The 16,946-nt window shown below is 40.6% G+C and overlaps 1 protein-coding gene across 1 annotated transcript in view; it reads right to left on the reverse strand.

Annotated features, from left to right (window-relative positions):
- The window catches only part of LOC136863686 (5-hydroxytryptamine receptor-like), a 684,082-nt gene that overhangs the window by 442,863 nt on the left and 224,273 nt on the right, over positions 1–16,946 (reverse strand). Inside the window, exon 2 of the mRNA XM_067140046.2 lies at positions 7–140. Within this exon, the coding sequence (XP_066996147.2) occupies positions 7–140 (134 nt within the window). The remainder of the gene's footprint in view (positions 1–6; positions 141–16,946) is intronic.

The following is a 16,946-nucleotide window of genomic DNA, read 5'->3' on the forward strand; positions in this document are numbered from 1 at the left end:
ACTTACCTCATAGACAGCACCTAGAGGCATGACAAGACATGCAACCATCAGGTCAGCCACTGCGAGGGAGACAATCAGATAGTTTGCCACGTTTTGCAGATTTCGCTCGAGGAGGATAGCTGCGATCACAAACACGTTTCCTACAACAGATGAGGAAACATGGTAAATTTTATGTATGTTACGGATAGAGGAAGTGATTGGAGAAACCTGTATGTAGACGGATAGACATGCCCATTGTCCAAAAGACCACGGTAAAGGTTCCAACTTCGCCTGGATGTTTTGAGGTTTATCCAAATCCAACTGCTTTAAAATGAAGCAGTGAGAGCCAAATATTGATAAATCCATATTCTAACTTTTTCAGGAGGAGTATTTGAAAGATTCAGAATATCATGAAAAGTGTTTAGTAATGGATAGTTGAATAATATTGTTTACTGTAGAATCGTTACATGTGTGAGCACAATCTGACTCATTCCTATAATTTTCTAGATGCATATGGGAAAAATAATATTAAAAACTGGACTTATCAACATTTAGCATGGAAACTGCCGATCATTAAAAATTTAGACAATACTAATACTATGATAATGTATTTATTAGCTATGCATGTAGAGTGCCATTCATTTTCAATAAACGCATCATCTAGCACTTCGTATGATGCAACAACCGTGGACTTATCAATATTTTGCATGCAAACTGCAGAAAATGACAAGACATCAGTAATATATACACAGTATCATTCATTCTTAATAACTGAGCCATGTAGCACTTCGTCTGATACATACAAATCATCCCAGAATGTAACATTCTGGAAAGGCAATGTGCTGAAGGAGGTGAGGAGGTGTAGTATTTTCTACAACTTCTAGCTCCGTATTGGCCTGAATAAATCGCTCATCTTAGTGAGACGCCCCGTAAAATGCAAGAGGACGCTGAGTTTCTACCCCTTTTTGAGGGTTGCATGTGCTGGACTTAATCTCCTGCATCCTTCGAAGGGTTCCACATAAGAAAGTAGCACCTCTCAACCGTGAGATGTTGGGAATTGGACATATGACATGGTGGAGAGTTTCTATGAAGTTAGAATCGTTCTTCAGCAGATCTTCTACCTACCACAGTTGAGAAAATATGAAGCAGATGCAAGAAAGAGCACAGGAAAGGTAAAACGAGAGCTTATGATAATGAAAGGAAAGCGTCTGGCCAAGTTGGGAGTTTAAGGTAATAATGTTTTCCTTTTTTCTAAATTATGAAGGTCATGATAATGTTTAGACGACTCGTACCATTTTTTGACTAAGCCTGTATACACATCTTTGGATCGAACACGCTTGCGGATATTTCCTTGCCATTGATGACGATGAGATTTCCGATGTTTGGACGTAGAATTCTTGGGTTTGTTGCCCGAAGTTGAAAACATTGTGACGAATAAAACGTAAGCACGGTGTTCTTTGAGACCTGCGGTTTCCTGCTCATTTATAATCCGTTATGGGTTCATAATTTAAGTTTAAATGTGCCGTAGTCTTTGCGACTACTTACTAAAACAGAAGTCAAATTTACTGATAAAGAGATCCGAAGTGATCACAACTTCAGATAGATCTGTCCTTCTTGCTGCCGTACCTTAGGAACAAGTAGATTCAGCTCTTCATTCACTGGATTTCTTTTGTCTGTCGTTGTGCTGTAAGCATCAGAAATTTGTCGAGACTAAGAGCTGTAAAGGTATAAATTTGGGAGATTCAGACAGAACTTTTCCCAGGATTACACTGCATAATAGGCCAGTACTCAGATGGCATTTGCCTTCGTTAGGCCTGATTTTCCTTCATCTCTCTCTTCCTTATTGGTTCACTATTTCTCTAATCGTGTAACATATGAAACATTCCACGTTAAGCGGAAAAAACCGCAAAAATGTGTTTAATTAGCAAAAATTAAAATAGACGTTAGAAAAGCGTCAAAATCCAGGTAACATGAATAATGTTTTCCTAACTCTAACAGCGTTCACAGAGAAAGTCGCTAGATTTGTAATATTATTTTCTCTAATTCTAAGGCCTCTATTTGAGTTATGCTTGGAGATGGGAAAGTGAATTAGGTTCCTTCTTCATACATATAAAGTGGGTTTTTAATGTTGTGTTGTTCACGATATTACTGAAACGATAATTAAAATTTTAATTTTATTTCTATTCCACAATGGGTAAACATCTGAATGCATCAATGCTTTTAGTTTCGGTAATGGAATAAATCTGCGTTGTCAAAGTTATGGGCCCGTGGATGATATATTATGCACCGACTGTCACGGTGAGGTGCTTACACAAGAAGCACGTAGCTGCTCTATAAATGAGTAGCAATGAATGCTTATAAAAAAGTTGGGTTTCGAAAATGTTCAACATTAATATAACGGGGACTGTTGATTAGAGGAAGCATGAAAACCTATGATTTACAAGATATTTCAATTTTTCTGTCCGATTTCACATGGAATGCCTCCTAGGTATTACGTACCAGAGAATGTCCAATCGTACAGTTCGATTTGCCTTGGAGACAGCACAGTTTTGATTAAATTACTGAATGTTCGAAACATTTGAAGATATTTTGCCTGCATCGTTTCAAACAGAGAGAAATTAATATATTTGGACGGTATTCCTAAGTACAAACCATAAATTACTATTATTATTATTATTATTATTATTATGATTATTATTATTATTACTATAGTTATGACGAACATGTTCCAATACTGACATCCATTGTTAAACCAGGCGAAGGTTATTCCTAACGTCATTGTCGACAAGGTCAACATTCATCCCACCATAAAACTAGAAAAGTGTACCGGTCGAAGGTCTAAAATTCAAATCCGAATATTGACTGTGTCTATTCGGAATGTAGATTATCCTGGGTATTGCTAGAGTCATTCAATCCAAATAGTGGTATACTATGTTTTGACAGATTCCTCGGCATCTAACCCAACCTCCGACCACATATTATTACACAGCATGAATCAGAGACAGAGATCCTGTTGGTACCTGCTAGAGTATAAAACTGTCTGGTCACTATGAATCCATATACTCACTGGTGGCGGCAACTCATGACTAGGAAAATATTATTAAAACTCCGTGTTGCCCAAGCTTATGCAGTAGAATTGTATTACTTAACAGAGCGTGTAGATATACATATATGATACCCCTGGGAACGCTACAGATTACATGAAATAAAGTGGGTCATATCTCTAAACGTGGAGAAACCATTCGCTTTTATAGCTGTTGCTCTTGCATCATAACGGGGCACTTGGACACTGTAAACCGTGGAGAGCTTCCATACTTAACCATTGTATTTGCTTCAAATAACATTCAAGATAAAACATGTTTTAGGCTACCTTATCGGTAATGTAATACGAGATCCTTAGGGCCACCCATAATCTGTTACGGTCAATGGGTTTAAATCAGGGGTTCCAAAGAAATAGCACACAACACAACACTGAATTTAGTGGCGTGCTAATTGTGTGCTCTGTTGGCAACAGATGTATAAATAAAACATTCGGCCTCTGTACACCACCGCCAACTGTATTTTCTACCTCATAACAACAGCGGACAAATGTAATAAAAAAAATATGTTATTCCTAAATTTCAGTGAAATTATTAATAACCATTGGAAAATAGAACCACAGTACTTCACATTTCGTAGCACTAATAACAGAATATAAGTCAAGCGAAAACGTCTCCGTACACTTCACTTACTGTCACTTCACGTCATTTCATTTCGCATTGTCCTCTGTTTTTAGTGATACGTTGGGCACCATTTCCTTTTAATAATGTCCTTCATTCGTTTCCCCATTGCTGCAACATATTTCCATTTCGTCACAGGCCGAGATCTCTTCCCGTCTTCTAACAAGGCGTAGTTTAATTGTTGTTTTCCACTGACGTATTTTTTAAGTCTTTTTTTTCAGGTCCTCCCACAAATCAAATACTCAATGGATTCACGTACGGTTGGGGGGGGGGGGAGTAATGCGCTGTTGTTTTGTATTATAAGGTAATCACAGCTTCACATTTGATGCTGTATTCTTGGGGTAATTTTTTTGCTAGTGGCTTTACGTCACACCGACACAGATAGATCTTATGGCGACGAAGGGGTTGGAAAGGCCTAGGAGTTTGAAGGAAGCGGCCGTGGCCTTAATTAAGGTACAGTCCCAGCATTTGCCTGGTGTGAAAGTAGGAAACCACAGAAAACCATCTTCAGGGCTGCCGACAGTGGGATTCGAACCCACTATCTCCCGGATGCGAGCTCACAACCGCGTGCCCCTAACCGCACGGCCAATTCGCCCGTTGGGGTCAATTTTATGGATGGAGATATGGCCCGCGTAAGAGAGCACCCAAGTCCTACCAGAAGGCAGCGGGTGATATTTGGGTAACCGGGTACCCGAATATTTGTGTAGGTATCACTAGCCCGAGATATTATCCTCATGTTAAGTTGTTTGTACTCTCTTTAATATTTTGCATTAGTACGTACAGATATTGTCACCATCTCATGATTCCTTCCGCAAACACCAAGTTTCCCACAGCAGCAGCCCTAATACAGCCCCAAACAAAACTCCTCTTCTACTATGCTTCACTGGTAGAGTCAGATCTTGGCTTGCAAACTGCTAGGTTGGCTTTCCCCATAGCATTGCTCTGCTTTCCAATCCAAATAGGCCTATTCTAAACTTGCTTCCATCACTAAATTATGGAAACGCAGATGGCTTGTTTTATGGTATGTTCCTTGTCTGACTATCTTAATGTCACAGGGGCTTTCTCAGAGAGACTCGGCCACTATATCGGGCTTTCTGATGGTATTGTGGAAATTCTGAGGTATCATAGTCATGCTTTAATCCCTTTCAACCATGGCTGCCAGCTGTAGTGCACTTGTCGTCACGTGTATATTAAGACTTGTACACTCCACGCTTACAGTTGGGATCCAGTTTGTTGAGCCTTTTGCATTCACCATTGTCTTTAGCAGAGCCCATGCATTGTCTCAAAATTTTTCTTTCATTATTGATTTGGCCGCCAGATTTTCAACCAGGCTTTTCTTGTTCATTGTGAGACATTCCGCAGCTTATAAGATGACACTACCGTAGTGCCTCATTCTCGCATTATAAGGTTACCTGGTATGCCATTTCCATTTCGGTCATGCGTGACGCGATGGTTTCTTTTTGGGATACCTGGGTTCTATCCACTTACCCATGTTACTTAAAGTTTTCTGTTTGCTTGATTTTCCCATGTCCCATGGCTATCTCCCAGGACGCCGGCTTTATATTCATTATGAACTCTGTTTCTTAAAGGAGATCTGTAGCCCCGCCTAGTGCCCTAAACTGATTAATTGGTTTTGTGGCTGTATCTATGAAATCAAAAAAAGGTTGCGGGATAAAATGCAATGGTTAGACAGTCGATTGCAAGATGTAGGCTTCTGTAACCGAAACCAGTCGTTTTATACAGTTCCCTAAATTGATCGGAAAGTTCGAGGATTTTTTCTTGAGTACTTTATGATTACCTTCTGTTTGCGAATTTGGCCGCCTAGAAACCGCACAGAACTTCAGGCTTCTTGTCTCTCCTTCTCCTGTCTTCTCTTCTCTTCTCTGCTCTTCTCTTTTCTTCTCTTCTCTTCTCTTCCCTGAACCTCTTCATTCAATCGCTTCTCATCTTTCTCTCCTCTTTGGAAATTATCCGTTTGGGTCTCTATATTAGTGGTTTGCCTTCAAAAGATTTTGGAAGATAGACGTTTACTCTGAACTCTCTTCTAATGTGTATCATATATAGTGTAATTCGAACTTCTTCTGCATTTCCCTTGACCTCTTCTACCCACTTGCAGGTGCCTTTTAATCCCATGACGTTTCTGAAGATTTTTTTGGTCAGTTGTTTGTCATACATTCACATACATTCACACTAGGTGTACGCAGAACTTCAGCCTTCGTTTTCTAATTGCGTCCGTGATCTTTTCCGTGTACTTGTAGAATTCCTCATTTCTACTTTTCTTCGGTCCCAGAATTTTACTCAGAATCTTCCATTCCTTGTTCACGAGTTCTTGCGTCCCAGTTTTTAAATTTAAAATTAGGTACTCTGAAGCGTACATTTTTTTATTACTGAGTTATAATGTCAGATTTTGGCCTTGTAGGATATTGCTCGCTCGTTATACCCATTCTGTGTTAATTTGTAGGTCAGATCTAATTTTCTTGTTCGTGCCTTGTTTGCCTCTTTGTTGAGTCCGTTGGATTAGCTTCATTCTCCCAGGTATTTGAACTTCTCTGTCCTTTAATCTTCCCATATTTTACCTTCATATACCTCTCACCTTGATGCTTGTACTCGATATATTCCATCTTTTCACAAAATACCCACTTTTTCGACGAGTTCATGCAGGCTCTCTCATCTTCTAAACATCTTTTCGGCTTTGGCTAAGACGGCAAGGTCATCGGGCAGAAGTTAAACAGGTGATTTCTAGGTTATGTCCTTTCTTCCCCAGATATAATCCAATTATTCCTTCCAATTTCGGAGCTTCTTCCCACGTTTTCATTATTTTTCCCGCTACGAAATTGATGAGAATCGGGATAATCTGTCTCTTAGTCTGACCCCTGTAGTTCTTTCTAACGAAAAAGTGATTTCTCCTAAGAACTTTACATTCGAGATGGTGTCCCTCAGTGTTAGTTTTTTGATTTCCCTCCTTTCCTTTTTAATTCCTAACTCCTTAAGACACTAAATAAAGCTTGTCTATAAATCGAATCGTATGTTTTTTCTGAAGTCAACGAAGATGACCACGGTATTTTGGATTCTTATTCTTATTTTTCTCCTTTTCTTCATGGGGCCTCTAAATATTAGTTCCTAATTAGCGTCGATCTCTAAGACCTTTTGCTACCATGTGTTTCCTTCCTTACCATGTAAATATACCTGTTCCCTTCACAAATCTGCACGTCGTTCTTATTGGGTCTCATTGGATTTTTTCTCTCTCTTCACCTGGTAGTCCTAGAGTGGTGAGTCTGATTCTACCCAGCGCCTCACATTCGAAATGTATGTGTTCAGCTGATTCCTCTGCTTTATTGTATTTCTCACATATGTTGTCTCTTATTACTCCAATTCTATGTAGGTGTCATTTCAGAGGGCAGTGTCCTTTCAGCATTCCTACTACCCATCTTATATTTTCTCTGCTGGGTTTCAACAGTTATTTAGTATGCTTCTTGTTTGGTGCTTTTATCAGTTCCTTTGCAAGCCTGTATCCTGGAATATTTTTCCAGTTCTCCATTTGTGTCTTTTGTACCCATTTTCCTATGTAGTGTTGGGCTTGTCCATAGGAAATCCCGCATACAGGTTCTGGGCCTACAAAATTTGTTTCTGCCCCTTTCCTGGCCAGTTTATCTGCCTTTTCATTTCCTTCTATACCTGCATGCCCTGGTACCCATATTAATTTGACAATGTTGTACTTTGAGAGCTTCAGGAGAAGTGAGTGGCAATACCAGACAATTCTGGATATTATCCACACTGCCTCTATTGCCTTAATGGCCGCTTAGTTGTCCGTAAAAATGTTCTCATTCCTATAGTTCATTTTCAGATTTTCTTCAAGGCATGTTGTGATAGCTATCATTTCAGCTTGAACGACTGTAGTGTGTCTGCCCAGGCTCATCTGGATTGATCTTTCAGGTCTTCCCCCGTGGATCCCTCCTCCTATGCCATCCACAGTCTTTGAGCCATCAGTCCACCACACTATATGTTCTTTTTCAGTATTCCATTTGTTGATATCCCAGCCTTCTTTCTTATTATCTGGGTCTCAAACGGTTTTTCAAAGTTATACTTCACGTGCCTTCTGATCATATGATACCAAAGTATAACTTCTCTCGGCGTAGTTGTTATAGCCCCAGTTATGGCTATGCATGCCATTCTCTGTAGGCTATCCAATCTATTACCGACTTTTCCTTGACTTACTTTCTGCCACCAGATGATTTCAGCGTAGGTCATTAACGGTCTAATGATCATTGTGTATATCCACACTACCACTGATGGTCTTAGGCCCCATGTTTTCCCAATGGCTCTTTTAGATGCATACAGCAAGTTCTTGGCCCAGGTTTTGTTCTTTTCTATATGTGGATTCCAGATTATATTTTTATCTAACTCTACACCTAGGCGCAGTGCCTGTTCTTTTTTTGCTATTTGCTTTACGTCGCATCGACACAGATAGGTAGTGCCTGTTCTTCCAAATATATATTTTACCCAAAGAGCTTCAGTGATCTCTTTCCCGCAAATTTTCTCCTTCTTGTAAAAGGGACCAGAGTTATCTAGTTCGGGTTGACTGATAGTTGTTATTCCCGACAGCAGTTCTTCACAAGGTTGAGTGACCTATGCGTGAAGTCCTGGATAACACTCATCATCTTCCCTCGTACCACAATCACTAGGCCATGTACGTATCCTGTATCCTGTTCGTTGAGCAGAGCTATGCTTATTTTCACCACGTGTTTACACAGCAGAGGCGAAAGAATTTCTCCCTGAGCACAACCTCGGGTAGCCCTGACCGTCAGAGTTTCTCCAAACAGGGTTGCTTTTATCTTCCTTCCGTCTAACATGGGTTGTATGTTGTACTGCTGAAGGCTCCTTCTATAGCTAGAAATGCCGCCAGTGCAATTAATTTATATTCTAGGCTTTCTTCTAGTTTACAAACCAACTGGTGGAGTGCTGCTTCAGTTGATCTGCCAGGTCTATATGCAAACTGATTTTCATGTAACGTAGAGTTCAGTTGCACCGTTCTTCTGATATATTTATCCAGAATTTTCTCCATTGCTTTCAGCATGAAGGAAGTTGAACATAATACTAGGTATGCTTTGGTTTGGGCATAGTTTGCCCTTTCAGGCCTAGGTATGAATACTGCTTTAGCTTCAGACCATGATTTCGGCACGTACCCTAAACTTAGACTGCCTCTGAAGAGGTCCGTCAGGTCATTGACGAGTATCTCCCGTCCTTCCTGGAGGAGTATTGAAACTATCTTATCTGGCCACGGAGCCTTAATGGGGTGAAACGTGTCGATTACCCATTTTACATGGTTATGTTTTACTCTTCTGTTGGCACAGTTTCAGTCTGCTCTTCGAGCTCCGGTCTCTGTTCCGTTTCTTCTTCTTTCATCTCCTCAGCCTCAGGAAAGTGGCACGCCATTAGAATCTCCACCTTGTCTTTCACTTTCCCCTCTGGAAAGGTTTTAGGTATTATTGCGACCTTGATTGAAGTTAGTCTTTCCGAAAAGGACAAGACTGTCCCTTCTTTCTGTTTCTTGGCGGGCGGTTTTGTATCCGAACTTGATGGGGTACTATCCCCCGACCTTGGCTTTTGGGCGATCCCTGTTCCCTCGCCGATTACTGTTCCTTGGCTTCTTCTCCGTCCAAATTCCAGCCGCTATTTTGGCTTCGTTCCTCACTCTGTTCCTTTCCTTGTAATACGCACTGTAGGGAGGTGGTCTGCCGATATGAAATCTGTTGATTTTCGATGCAGAAATCTTCAGTCATGTCTCTACGGACGTTTCTGGTTTGCCTGTGGTAGCAGTCTACTCTACTGGAGATTCTGTTGCCATTTCTTGTTTTGAGTCGGCGACAGCCTGACAGCCTGTTCAATTGGGACTCCTGTCTCCATTTTTTATCTTGCTCGCGGATCTGCTATACTTGAGCTTTCATGGCTTCCCTTGATAATGAAGTTCTTGAAATTGGTTCTTTATAAGCACCCATATTTCAATCAATCATAGTGATATGCCCCTTCTAGGGTCCTGAGCGTCGTTCTCACCATCCGTGGTGAGGCATACAGCTAGACATTGTCCTCCCGCTACTCAGGCTCCCCGTAGCAGAGACCACGCCCCTCAGTCGTCGATCCAGCGGACCGCCCCTGCCCCGAACCTAGCCAGGTTTGTTCCTCCTTCTGTAGGCCTACTCACGTGGTCTCCACTTGGCATTATCATGACTGAGTTCACAGCCATGACTTTCCTCCTAGGTTGGGATAGCCCCTTTCTCAACCCGCGGCTTATCCAGGCCACGTAGGGCGAAGTGACGTGTTGGTCCCAGCACCTCGCAGTGAGCCTTCACCTCAATCACCAGCCCCACTTCACCTGAATCACCTTATCACCCATGTGGAGGAACCATGGATTCCTCTATAGCACGTGTGGGCGAGGCCTCCACTTCCAAGCCTTGACTAGGGCTAGTAAAAATCACAATGCCTCAAGACGTTTTTTGGCAATACCTGTGTTTGGTCTGCGAGAGGGTATTTTATTTCCCTCAGACCCTCCAGACAAGTCTGGAGGGCCCCCCTATCCATCGCCTTGGAGGCGCCCGATAGGGGAACAGGTAAGAAAACCCCCACGGGACGGTGTTATGGCTGTTTATCGCTCCTTTTCTCAGAATTATTTTAATGTTGAATATCTGTTCCTCACACGATCTACATTTTCGGAAAAAAGCTTGGTATTCTCCAACAAAGTTATCGGCTTGATCATCAATCCTGTTCAGCGGGGATTTCGAGCGTATCTTATAGGTAACTTGAAGAAGAGAGTGATCCCTGTGTAGTTGTACGGGAAAGTTAAGTTTTCTTACGGACCGGATATATGAGTGCACATTTCCAGTCGTTTGGGGTCTTTTAAGTTTCCGTGTGTCTTCAATAAGGCAGTGTGTGCCTTCTGCAACGATTTATTTTACCATATTCAAAATTTCTGCCATTTTTTTAAATTTTGAGCTCCTTCATTACCTGCTTAATGTCATCAAGGTTTGGTGATTTGGAATCTGGATTGACGTGGATTTGTTTCTGGGCATTTGGTTTTTCCAGAGCTTCTTCGCAGTTTAGCAGCGCTTTAAAATAATCTGCCAAGTGTTGGCAGTTTTCTTTATTGTTAGTAACTATGTTTCCATCTGTTCACTTGTAGCAAAGTCTTGATGGATGATATCCCTGTAGCTCAACTTCGAAGGTTCTGCAAAACTCTCTGGAGTTGTTCTTTCTAAACTCTTCTCCCACCTTCTCCTTTAATATACTGAATGACAATAGGATGCGTAGTATCCCATAAATACTGTATTGTGACGGCATTATTAACATTCTGAGGTTGAACATGTCTTACTTTTAATACTCACAAACAAATCGTCAACCTAGAAGTTGTTTGTGTGAACAGAGATAATATCACGTACCACTATACCGAAGCATTCTGCTGTATAGAATTCGAGAAAACCTTTAGTTATAGGATCACTATCACCTTAAACTCTATATGCCATTGACTTGCGGGGTTACTGAACGTAACTATGATTCACCCGTTGAGTGCATTCTCTATATCATTGGTCACCTGTTTTATACAACAGGCTAGTTTGTCAGACACTGTATTAGAAGTTTTGACTATAGACATGATACTCTATAGGCTTTTGGGCTTATGCGTGTCAAGAAAATAAGGTGAAATTTTTAACGTTTCGCAGAAAACTGTGCTCTGCGTCTTCAGAAGAAATCTAGACTGACCACGAGAAAGGCTTCTAAAACAATGACACTTAGAAATTTGGACGTTATAATAGAAGTGGAAATGGTACGTTCATTCGCCACCAGATGGTCCAAAGAAAGTGGCACAACGCTAGCGTTCGAAGCGAAAGCTGACCGAACCATCACAATCAGACTAAGCAGTTCATATAACGTGTTTGCGTAACATATGACATAGACAGGTGTATAATATAGACACAAGCCTGGAATGAAACTTCTGGCGACGAGGAACGTACGAATTTGGAAAACACCGAGACGAAATAACAATAGTGAATGGACAGGGAAGGGAACTACCTACGTAAATTCTCAATGGCTGGCAACCAGGTATTTCTTAATTGATAGCCGGTATCGCTGTTGAAATTGTTACAATTTCTACGTATTTCCACAGCTTCCCGTATAATCCTGGACCTGTAGTGTCTAGTGTGGGTAAGAGCTCGAGCATCTTGGAACATGACATCATGACCCGACGATAGACCGTGCTCAGCTATTGCCAATTTATCTGGTTGGTTGAGACGAATATTGCGTTCATATTCTTTGATAAGGGTACCAATGGACCGGCATGTTTGGCCGATGTATACCTTACCGCACGTACAGGGAATTTCGTATACCCCAGGATGTAAAAGGGGGACATTTTTTCTTGGTTTTACTTAGACTGTGAGAAATTTTAGTGGCGGTGCCAAACACGGTTTTTATATTGTGTTTGTGGAGGACCTCGGTAATTCGATCTGTGGTGTTGTGAATGTAAGGCAAGTAGGCAGTTCCCTTCACTTCTTCCTTCTGTGAGCTTTGCTTGGTCGTTTCTCTGGGATGTAGGGCTCTATGAATCTGCAAATCGCTGTAACCATTACCCCCTGAACGCGACTTTGAGCGTGTCCATCTACACCTGGATATGTGATGGCTCATAAATTCGTCTCGCCCTCTTGACGAGTGTCGTGAGAATGCCTTGTTTTTGTACTGGATGGTGGTGAGGATCTGCATGAAGATAGCGATTTGTGTGGGTAGACTTACGATAGACGGTATGTCCTAAGGAGCCGTCCGGTTTCTTGCTTACTAGAACATCCAAGGAAGGAAGGCATCTGTCCGACTCCATCTCCATAGTGAATTTTATTGACGGATGTTGCGGATTTAGGTGGTTTAGAAATAGGTGAAGTTTCTCAGGACGTTCTGTCGAATAATTCGAATAATGCTTCACCTACTCCAATTCTCTGAGTTCTCTTTTCTAGAAATATAGCCACCTATTCAGTCACTGTTTTGTCTAGACGAATTGTACTCATTTTAGCTAGTAGTCTCCCATGACCTATCCTATCAAACGTCTTAGATAGGTCAATCGCGATACAGTCCATTTGACCTCCTGAATCTAAGATATCCACTATATCTTGCTGAAATCCTAGAAGTTGACCTTCAGTGGAATAAACATTCCTAAACCCGAACTACTTTCTATACCACCAGTTATTAATTTGGCAAACATATAATCAGAAAGAATGCTTTCCCGAAGCTTACATATAACACATATCAAACTGCCTGGCCAGTAACTTTCGCCTTTATGTTTATCACTCCTTCCTTTATACACTGGGGTTACTATAGCAAATATCAATTCATCTGGTGTAGTTCAATCATGCAAACAGTAATCAAACGAATATATCACATGTGGTACTATATCCCAACCCACTGTCTCTATATATCCCCAGAAATCTTCTCATTTCCAGCTGCTTTTCTAGTTTTCAAACTTTGTATTTTATTGTAAGTGTGTTTGTCATCGTAGGTAAATCTGAATATTTCGTTAGTATTAGTCTACCTGGACATCATCTTTGTAATCAACAATCTCTACTTACTGCTGACTGAATACTTCTGCCTTTCGAAGATCTTCACACTTCCCTTGTTCATTAATGACTGGAAACTGTTTCTGCCTTAAAGTACCTATATATACCCTAAAAGTTTTCGCTAAAATTTGTATGACTGCCAATTATGCTTGCGATCATGTTATGCTTAGCTGACTTCTTTGCTAGATTAAATTTCCTTGTAAGTTTATTCATCCTTACTTCCACAGCAGTTTCTAACTCTTATTTCTAACCTTCACCTCCTTATTAGTCTATTTACTTTTCTGTTATAATATAATTGGTCATTACCATTCCCTACCACCTTTAAATGTACATGCCTCTTTTCACGTTCCTCAACAATTGCGTTAAACCCATCCCACAGTCTGTTTACATTTTTATTTAATGTTTTCTAGCGATCGTAATTGAGTTTTCAAAACTCCCTCATCCTGTCTTATCAGACATATGGTATTGCCTACCAGTCCTAATTATACAAACTTCCTTTCTATCTCTTTTATTTTTAACTGCAACAAAAACAGCCTCGTGATCACTAATACCATTTATTACTTCAGGTTTTCTAGCGCTCATCTGGTTTTACCAGCACCACATCCAGAATATTCTTTCCTCTAGTTGGTTTTTCCAGGTTAACTTACTTGCAGTTTGTAGATCATGTTTCCTGTCATTCGCATTACCTTCCCAATTGACATTTGGTAAATATAGATCACCCGCTGCAATCACATCCCTCTCCCTATTGTTTCGCACATAGATGATTACTTTGTCAAATAATTCCTAGTCAGTATCTGCGCTACTGTTTCGATTCTGCACACACCAAAATCATCAAGTTGCGTATTACCTTTAGATATGTGCCGTACACCTAGCATTTCACGTTTGTAATTTTTAACATTTTCGTAGCTTGCAAATTCTTCTTTCATCAGAATTAATATTCTCCTTCCTACCATTCCTATCCTGTCTCTACGATAAACACTCCAGTTCCGTGTGAATATTTCTGTATCCATTATATCGTTTCTCAGCCATGACTCAACTCCTATTACAATATCTGGTGAGTGTATATCTATTGAATGACTTAATTCTACGCCTTTCTTTACAGTACTTCTACAGTTCAACACTAAGATTTTTATGTCATCCTTCCAGATCCCTGTATCCTTATGAACGGTCCCTATTCCATTCCGTTTTCCTGAATGTACCTCCATATAACCCTTCTAAACAAACTTTCTAACTTACAAGTACCACTGCCGTTCAAGTGAAGGCCATCTGAGCGCATATCCCTACCTCTTATTCACACATTACGATCGATAGTTCTCACTCCCAGTTTCCTACATACAGACTCCATAGTCTCCTTTACATCCCCGCTCATCTTCCAGTCGGTATCACTCCTACACATTATTCCACTGATAACAATGTCCGCTTCCTTAAGGAATTATACGGATGGGCGCCCGCCGCATGGAGTGCTACTCATACAAAATATCACTTAAATGCAACTTTTTAGGTAAAATGTGAAAATATTAGGCCATGTTCATGAAGATAAGTTGCCAACTCATAACTGGAGTAGTAGTTGTCGGTGTTAACGTTTCGGTTCGAATTTTGTATCGAAAAATTCAATCTTTTTACTATGTCATATCGTTTATTGGACGTCACAAAAGGATCTGGTTTCTGAATTCCGCAATACAGCTCAAAATTAGATATATAAAATGTTTTTCTGTCACACAGGACGTATATTTGATGCCAAATTCGTTTATAGGAAGAGGATTAGGGACTGGAATAAAGTATCAGGGAGATCTTCAGTAAATTTCAAATTTATTTCAAATAATTAATTAAAAGTGTGGGTAAATAATTTATAGGTAATGTGCCACTTGGGCAACAGCCTAAATACCGATCTGTGGAAATTGATTGAATGGTTGATATCAATGTAGCCAAGATCATTAAATGTAGTTAAATTTGGAATTCAAGAGGACAAACTGGGGCAAATACTCGTTTGTAGGAAGACGAATTACGAACTGGAATCATTTATCAAGTAAGACGTTTGATTAACTCCCCACTTCCTTGAAATCATTTAAGAAAGGTCTAGGTAAATAACCGATAGGAAATCTGCTACTTGAATGCAGATCAATGGTGACTGATTGTTCGTACACTGATATGGAGTCCGTTCAGCGTACTTTTCCGCAGCTGCACGAGCATTCTATCCTACTTCGCCGTAAATTAAAGTCCTGTCCAAATATTCCCTCGAAGTGAACTGTACCATGGCTAAGCGGATGTCTTCACTTGCTACACACTAATTGTGTACTGGTGTTACAAATTAACTCACAGGTAATTCTTCCCCTTCCAATGAGGCTGCCGATCTTCTGCACCGTCCGCTTCATCATCGCTGCGTTACCGCGGATTGTTTGCTACATTTCAAGGCATAAACTTTTCATTATTTTACCACTAAACGCATCAAGATTCAGTATAAATAACTGATAAGCATTTGTTCTGACCCTTACGTAACGTTTCAAGCTACAGACCTGAAATTTGCGACATAGTGATCCTCTCCCCCAGATCTAATACTTGTGTTAATTTGGTGCATAAGTTACGTTCCGTTCTGTCTGCAGACTTGTCAGTGGTAAACGCAAGACATACCACGTCAGTCACATGCAGTAGGTATACAAATCTGCTGTACACACGACGCACACGCGTGGCAGTCACACACAGTAGGTACATAAGTCAGCTGTACACAAAATACATGTATGAGACCGTCACACACAATAAGCACACCTCACCGTCACAAATAAAATTATTCATACACATCAGTGTTAAACTAACAATAAATTTGCTGCATTTCCATTCATGAAATATACACGAAGCTATCATACGCTCATCTAGTTGACTGGATTGTATTTCTTATTCCGTTCCAGTCTCCTTCTCAAGTTAAGAATCATTCCTAGGTGTATCGATCAGAAATACTGGTGACTCTCTCTGGAGTGGCAGGTTAAGTAATTATGTATCCCAATACAGGGGTATTTTCTCATTGTTCAACGTAACACCATTAAGGTGAGGGCAGTCGGTTTACATTTCAGAGTGTTTAAATGTGAGAGAACCTCTCTTCAAGGCAAATTTCGGTGTTTCCAGTTTTATCTCCAAAAGAAAGTTCGGGTGATACCTTATGTAAAAGCCACGGCCGGAATGAGTAACTAAGACGGTAGAGCGCTTGCTTTCTGACCCAAAATTATCAGGTTACTTTTCGGATCATTTGGAAGGTATTTGAAGGATCTCAATCTCACCAGTTCCAGCAGGGACACTGGCTATCAATTATATAATACATGTTTGCCAGCCATTAAGGATTTACGTAGGTAGTTCTCTTCACTGTCCTTTCACTATTGTTATTTCTTTTCGCTGTTTCCCAAATTCGTACGTTCCTCATCACCAGATGTTTCATTCCGGGCTTGTCTTAGGGGCATACTTTCATAACGTGTGTGCACATCTCTAGAGAGTGCCGTCAGCGTACGGTGTGCCATCTGGTGACGAATGATCGTACCACTTTCCTTTACTAACTCTAAATTTCGAACCTTCGTTGTTGGAGAAGTCTTCCTCTTGAACAGTCGAGATTTTCTTCTGAAGACGAGGAGCAAATTTCTCTGCGAAACGTAAAGAGTTTCACCTTATTTTCTTGACACGG

This window comes from Anabrus simplex, chromosome 2, assembly GCF_040414725.1.
Source record: "Anabrus simplex isolate iqAnaSimp1 chromosome 2, ASM4041472v1, whole genome shotgun sequence".
Taxonomy (NCBI): Eukaryota; Metazoa; Arthropoda; class Insecta; order Orthoptera; family Tettigoniidae; genus Anabrus; species Anabrus simplex.